General features: G+C 33.1%; 1 protein-coding gene across 1 annotated transcript in view; it reads left to right on the top strand.

Moving 5' to 3' along the window:
* KNTC1 (kinetochore associated 1) overlaps positions 1-7,896 on the top strand; it is a 55,311-nt gene that overhangs the window by 18,372 nt on the left and 29,043 nt on the right. The window contains exons 21-30 of the mRNA XM_023528147.1: positions 8-35; positions 1,512-1,631; positions 1,722-1,865; positions 2,377-2,475; positions 3,083-3,186; positions 3,339-3,438; positions 3,898-4,032; positions 4,826-4,945; positions 6,211-6,283; positions 6,891-6,958. Coding sequence (XP_023383915.1) covers positions 8-35; positions 1,512-1,631; positions 1,722-1,865; positions 2,377-2,475; positions 3,083-3,186; positions 3,339-3,438; positions 3,898-4,032; positions 4,826-4,945; positions 6,211-6,283; positions 6,891-6,958 — 991 coding nt within the window. The remainder of the gene's footprint in view (positions 1-7; positions 36-1,511; positions 1,632-1,721; positions 1,866-2,376; positions 2,476-3,082; positions 3,187-3,338; positions 3,439-3,897; positions 4,033-4,825; positions 4,946-6,210; positions 6,284-6,890; positions 6,959-7,896) is intronic.

Raw genomic sequence — 7,896 nt, 5'->3', positions numbered from 1 at the left:
TGGGATTGGTGTCCTCTTGGCATTGGATTTCCTTGGTATGATATGGAAAATGAATTTTTGGTAATAAAACATTCAGTTTATGTTAAAGGGTTTTTCTACATGTACTAGAAATATATCCACTTCTTAAATTTTCTGTCGTTTTCTTCTGATGTATACTTTAAAAATCCACAAAAAAAAATTTAATTTTTTTCTTCTTGACTTTTCTGTTACAACTTCAACCTATTTTAATGCACTCTTTCTCTCTGTTGAACCAACCAAAAGGGAAACAATATATAAACACACTCTTAAGTTGTATAATTGGGATTTTTTTTTTTTGCATTAGCAGGATTTCACAGTGCTTTAAAAGAATGAAACTCAGTAATGCATTAGGGTTAGTTTTCAAAGGCTATATCAATCAGGTTTTCTTCTTCATTTAAATTAGTAAACCACTTCTAGTTCTGATTGTATTTCTTAGCCATTCCAACAGCCATTATTGCTTAAGTACCAAAGAATATTTTAAAAGATCAAATTGAAAATATCTGGGACTTTCTGACTTTCTGAAAAAAATAGCAATGGTAGAAAGCGAACTAAGATCAGGAATAATGATGTTATATTTGATGCTGAGGTTAATGAACTGAACTTTTGGCTTCTAAATTTCTTAAGTTCATTTCTTTTTCCCTTCAGGTTTCTGAAAACTAGAAAGCATTCATTTTATTTAAAAAAAGTGCATTCTTGTATTTTAAATAAGTTTGTAGGATGTCATAATTTAGTTTATAAACTAATATATGAGCTGTCTCAGTATAATCTCCACTCTGAAGAATTTAGTACTTAAGTAGCAGAGGTATGACCTTACAAAAGGTCATAATGTACATTCTGAAATTACATTTATCCCTTAAATTTCCAGAGCCCAAAAAAATAAATTTCCTCCTATTTTTTGATATAGCAGATTCTCATTAGTTATGTTTAGTGACTATATACTGTTAAAAATAAAATGGGAATTTTTTAATTTAAGTGTCAAGCAGTGTATTGATGTATATTACCAATGGATCATTATAATGTATTTTTCTGTAGAAGAGCTTTTCCTCTTACTATAAAACTACTTTGTTTTTTCCTTGTTAATTGCCTTTTATCGAGATTGAAAATTCTGTTCCTTACGTATAACTTCAGAAAATGTTACATCTGGTCATGATCAATACAGCTAAGACATTAAGGGCCATCTAAATGATTTTTGTGTACCTAAGTTTGTTGGGGCTCTGAAAAAATATTACACTAATAGTAATAATTTTTCTATTTTTTTTAAAGAAAGAAAATTTTAGATTTCTGTCAGATTCTGATCTATTAATTTGTACTAGTTAATTTTAGTTAAATTCCTATAAAATTTAAAGGCATGAGTTGCAGGTTTTTTCTTATGTATGTAATCATGGAAATTTCATATTTTATCTGATTCTGACTTTTTATATATTTCTCTTGCATACTCTTATTTCATATTCTTAACTTTTTCATATTCTTAACTTTTAACACTTTTGTTTCAGAAGGATTATGAAAACACAGAGGAAGTATGTCAGTTGAGGACTTTGGTAAATAACTTGCGAGAGCTCATCACACTGCATAGGAAATACAACTGCAAATTGGCCCTCTCTGATTTTGAGAAGGTAAAAGTCTAGATTTAGCAGCATTATTATTTTTTATCATAGCCGGTATGATCTGCATTTTTGCCATCCTTTTTATTTTTTGGCTTCCAGGAGAATACAACCACCATTGTGTTCCGAATGTTTGACAAAGTGTTGGCCCCAGAGCTTATTCCTTCCATTTTAGAGAAGTTTATAAGAGTTTACATGAGGGAACATGACTTGCAAGAGGAAGAACTTCTCCTCCTGTACATAGAGGTAACTTTTTCTTTAGATCTAATCTTTTTTCTTGGATTGATGCAGTGTGCCATTGTATTAAATGTTTAACTCTTTAAGGAATGTTATGCATTACTGTCAGAATTTATGCAGCTCATCGAATTGTTTAAGAATGCGGGTTAACTCTGCTACTGATTGACTGGTAACCCTGAACAAAATTGGATAATATTAGGACTCTCTCCAAGTGGTTATTGTGAAATAATAGGAGCACGAGCTCAATAAATATTAAAAATTATTTTTTGTAGACATTAATAAGTTGCAATAATCTTTTAGATTCTTCAGGAATGTTTCCTTCTTTAGTTTTCTCAAGAAGGCCAGGGATTTTCATTTTTGCATTTTTGACCATTGTTCAACATTCGTGGCTAAGTAGAAGTTTAGTTTTTTCACAGATCCATAAAAGCTATTTATATCTAAATGTGTGTTCTCATGTTTTTTTAACGAAAATTTTAAATTTAAAAAAAATATATATATATATATGCTTATCCCTTTTTAGGATTTATTGAAGAGATGTAGCTCAAAGTCCACATCACTCTTTGAAACAGCATGGGAAGCAAAAGCCATGGCCGTCATAGGGTGTTTGTCTGACACAGATGTAAGTAAATAGTGGCCACGTGGATTCTCCTTTTCACCATTGCGTCTCTTCTTAAAACTTTTTTTCTGATCACAAAGAAACATGTATTTGTTAAGGAGAATTTGTGTACTATGAAAAAGGGAATAAAATATTAAAAACTATCAATAATTCTCTTTTAATTATGAAAGTTAAAAGCATTACGTTTTCTCATTCTCACCCCAGATAGAACCATGGACAATTGGATGCATGTATTTCCAAGCTTTTCTATAATTTTACAAACATAGAGACTTTTTTAAAGTACATTACAATATGCCTTTATTTTGACTTCACACTGTTATTAGACACTATTATAAAATATGAATAAAATCATGAAAAATATTTTTAAACACAGGCTGTATAAAGCATTAGAGCTATATGAATTAACTTCCAGCAGAGAAAATACTATTCTAAGTTTTTCTAAATATTAAAATTGTTTTTTATGTGTGAAATGGAAGAAATGCTTTTGTAGTCAGAAGATGAAATATGCTCAAGCTGCCATACAGTAGATATAAGACTGCTGCTATAGATTAGGCAGTGTCGTTCATTTACATGAAATGGGGCTTTCACTGTCACATGTGTATCTTTGTAGCTCATATTTGATGCTGTACTTAAGATAATGTACGCAGCAGTGGTTCCCTGGAGTGCGGCTGTGGAGCAGCTGGTGAAACAGCACCTGGAAATGGACCATCCCAAGTAAGTTCACAGTCTATCAAACAACTTCTTTGATGCTGAATAAACTTTATGTGTTGAGTCGACGTTCGTTTATGGTTTTCTGCCCTTTACTGTGTCCCTTAGTATTCCGTAAACAAGACGATCCATGTTAATATCAATAAATTTACTTTTAGGGTCAAGTTATTACAAGAAAGTTACAAACTAATGGAGATGAAAAAACTCTTACGAGGCTATGGGATAAGGGAGGTAAACCTCTTAAACAAGGAAATAATGGTAAGTACAACGAAAAGTCTTTTAACCACTTTGTTCCATTTGTAGGGCAATGTGGTAAATTTGATGAGGATTTCATATTCTTAAAGATTAATAGAGCTAGGTTCTCCACTACTTTCCTTTTTTAGGTAGAATGTTAATAGAGAGTTAATTGTTTATTAGAGTAATAAAGACGACAAAAAGTAAAGTAAGAAACTAAAAGAGTGTATCAAATCATCACATTGTACACCTTAAATGTAAACAATGTTTATTTGTTAATTATATCACAATAAAGCTGGGGGGGGTGGTTTGGACAGGACTGTCATAAAATTCAGAATACAAATCATGTTTTAATTTTTCATACAGCTTAGGTTTTTTTGCTGATGCATTTTAATTAAACGAATACTTTGCCTTTTAAACAAATCATTTCTGGGTTCTCTGTGAGATTTAATAACAGTGAAATGTATATATTATCTCTTTCAGAGAGTGGTCAGATACATTCTCAAACAAGATGTCCCATCCTCTTTAGAAGATGCTTTGAAGGTGGCCCAGGCATATATGTTGTCTGATGATGAAATCTACAGTCTAAGGATTATTGACCTGATAGATAGAGATCAGGTATGAAAGTTTTATATTGTTCTTTCATATGGTTTCTTTGTTGGTGAAATCCTTAAAAGCTCAAAATAGGGGGTGGCTCCATAGTGTAGCAGTTAGCATGTCTGTTTTATATGCAGAAGGTCCTGGGTTCGCACCCCAGGTGGAGCCACGGACCATACCCCAGGTGCACCAGGCCTCCCAAGTACACCAGGGGTGCACGCCACGAGTGTGTGGGAGGAGACACCCCACCTTCAGAGATCCAGATCTTAAGGGGAAACGGCAACATCCATAGATCAGGGATGGAAGTGGTGGGGGGAATTAAAGAGGGGGTAAAAAATTATCAAATTATCCAAATAATTAGCGCAAAATAAAGTTATACCAAGATACAACATTGAATGTTAGATTGGACACGTTTTTTATAGCTATAGGTTCTTTAAAAGTATTTTGTGAATACCTAATGGGCTTTCATACTCTCTGTTAACAAATTCAGACCTATATCTTATATATGCTAAAGGACTCTTTGACTCCAGAGTAGGACATGGCGGTTTTCATTTTGTATTCTTAAGTGTCTTTATTTTTATATTATTCTATAACCATAAGCATGCCTAAGAATTACTACAAAGTTAAAAGGGTAGTATTTTACTTTTTTTGTTTGCTGTCATCATAAACAGAATTTTCATATTTTTATCTTACCATAATCTATCTTTCAAATGATACTTTTTCATCTTTAAATAGAAAGGAACAAGATAAGTTCAAACTGTCCTTTGCATAAAGGTACCAGCTGTTTTTCCTTCCTCTGAAATACTGTTTACAGGGTGAAGACTGTGTCCTTCTGTTGAGATCTTTGCCTCCTGCTGAAGCTGAGAAGACGGCAGAAAGAGTCATCATATGGGCACGACTGGCATTACAGGAAGAACCAGATGATTCTAAAGAGGTCAGATTTTCCCCACATAAAATGTAGATAAATCCAATTTTTATGGGTAGTAAGCAATAGGACAGAAAAGATAGACTTACAAATAGGAATATCTGCTCTTCTCACTGCTAGAATGGCCTCATTCTAAAAATTCCTGTGTAAATTTACTACATAGAAAAAGAAGCCAAATAGGGCTGCTTTGGAGCAGTGGCTTGAGTCCACACTGGATAATCTAGGGTCTGCAGATCAGAAGGATTAATCAAGTTTGTTATTGTACGTAAGGAGTTTTCCATAATGCCTTGCTGTATAAACACTGTCCTACATTGTATGGGACGTAGTCATTACTGTCAGATAATGTCAGCCACAGAACCGATGTAAATCTAAATGATCTTGGAACATCGAAACTTAGAAAGATTTCAAGAGAGCCAGTTCACTTCTTTCTAGAGATAGGAACCGAATACCTAATTTATCCAGGATCGTTGAGTTTTTTAAACCTTTGTAGGTAGATACCTCCTACCTGTCTCAGTAGTCCATTTCAGTAATTTTTTTACCTTTAGGGAAATTAGTTTCTTTTTTAACATCTAATATTTGTCATGGTCTTATCATGCAGTAGGCATTAGGTGAAGTACTTTAAATGAATTGTTTACTTTTAGTTATGGAGTAGGTCCTTAGAGATTAAATTTAGAAACCGAAATTTTAAGATAAATGACTTTCCCAAGGTTATTAGAAACTGGCAGTACCTCAGCTCAGACTCTGACGTCAGATTTTGTTCTTAACTACCAGTCTGCACTGCATCCCATAGAAAATGTTTTTGTGTGGACCTGGCCCTTATATCCATCGTGTCCTTTAATGAAAGCTTTTCTCTGTTTGGTTTTTCTTTTTAAAAATTTTTTTTTTTAGTCTTGAAGATAATGATTGACATCAGTTCTTTAGGCTAAACAAGTTGCATTTTTTAAAAATTGTCCAGAGAGCTTTTCAAATATTTTTCAAATAATAAAAACTATTTTGAAAAAAATCAGTGTTTATAGCTAAAAGTTGTATATTCTATGGTATTTCTAAATCATATATCCAAGAGTCCAAGGTAGAGTTTTTTATGTTTAGATTATATATGAACAGTTATGATGCATTACTCAGCTACTCAGCTCCCTCTAACACGGACCTCTCAAATTTTCATCTTCTTATTGTTCTTTTTCCTGATCCCATACATTTTTTTTTTAACGTATTTATGTGTACTACTGAAGTGGTGAAAAAGGAAGTAGATTTCATTTTGTGTATTTCTTTTTTAGGACAAGGCCTGGAGAATGTCTGTAGTGAAGGCATCAGTAGACATTCTTAAACTACTGTGCGACATTCAGAAAGGTAGTTTCTACCTCTGTTCCCTAATCTTAGTTTTGTTCTGAAGTTTCTCCTTTTCGGAAGGGAGCAATGACAGCTCTCATCCTTACCCACAATTTTTCTGGCTTTGATTGTCTTTATTGATCCCACCCATTTTTCCTTAAGGCAAAGAGTCTTCTTTGCCTTATTCTTTTAATTAGTAGTGTAAGAAGAGAAGCATCAAAAATCAACTTATCATTTCCTTATGGGCTTCAGTAAGCTACTTAATGCTAGACTAGATTTCTTTGGTGCCTTGCACTTATTCGTATTTCTCATTTATCATTTGGTTAGGAAGGGAGGAAAAACCCATTTAACCTTGAACTTAAATAAAACAAACTAACTCTTGGGGGAAAAAAGGTACAATTTATTTCAGAAAAATTACCATTTCTCTTGTTACCCATACTTCTCTTTTCTACCTTCAGAAAGAATAGATTTCTTTTTATACTTAGATTGTTTCATATCAGCATCTTAAAGGAACAGTACTAAAGACTTGAAATGTGAAAACCAAAGCTAATTAAAATTTTAGCTTTTATAAATTCTGATAATATGGGAATTTAGATGTCTGCTGTAACTTCTAAAAATGTAATTACAGACAATCCACAGAAGAAGGATGAAAGTGAAGAAATCTTGAAACTATTTAAAGCTGTTGCCAGCTTACAGGTAAAGACGTTAAGCTTTATTGAAATTATTACTTGACTTGTCAGTGAATTTGACACTGGTGCTCAGCCCTCCCATCTGAAGTTTTCTGCACCAGCCTTCAGGGACTTGAGATATACTGACTTTCCTCCTCTTCCTCTCTCTCTTTTTTTAAAAACAATTTTATGGAGATAAAATTCACATAACCATGTATTTCATCCATTAAAGTGTATAATAGTTTTTGATATTTTGCATTTTTTTACTTGTGGTAGAATACATACAACGAAACTTTCCATTTTTACCATCTTTCAATATAAGATTCGGTAGCGTTCATTACATTCACAATGTCGTCCAACCTTTACCATCACCACTGTTTTCTTTGTAGCACCTCAAGCAGAAACTGCCCGTTAAGCAACAACCCCCCGTTTTTCTCTCCTCCCAACCCGTGGCAGACCCTAATCTACCTTTGGTCTCTGTGAATTTGCCTGCTCTATGTATTTCACATAAATGGAATCATGCAATATCTGTCCTTCTGTACCTGGCTTTTTTTTACTCAGTTTAATGTTTTCCAGGTTCATCCATGTCGTAGTATGTGTAAAACTTCATTTCTTTTTCTGGCTGAATAATATTCCACTGTGTGAATATACCGCATTTTGTTTATTTCTGGATAGGCACCTGGAAACAAGCTGGGTTGTTTCTACTTTTTGGCTGTGGTGAATAAAGCTGCAATACAGTTGGATATATAAATATTATGAGAGGAATTTCTGAGTCATGTGATATTTCTATATTAGTTTTTTAAGGAACCATTCTCTCTTTTTTAATTATATTCTAGTTTATGCTTTTAAAAAAAAATGGGATTTAAGATATCTTTATAGGTTATTTAACTTAGATGGCCCTGAATAACAGCTAACAAAGCTTGCATTTACTCAGTGCCTACTCTGCCCGGCATTGTGTGTATTATC

The sequence above is a fragment of the Pteropus vampyrus genome, unplaced genomic scaffold, assembly GCF_000151845.1.
Source record: "Pteropus vampyrus isolate Shadow unplaced genomic scaffold, Pvam_2.0 Scaffold23, whole genome shotgun sequence".
In the NCBI taxonomy this organism is placed as follows: domain Eukaryota; kingdom Metazoa; phylum Chordata; class Mammalia; order Chiroptera; family Pteropodidae; genus Pteropus; species Pteropus vampyrus.
Note: the sequence above shows the minus strand (reverse complement) of the source record. Positions and strands in the feature narration are given on the sequence as shown.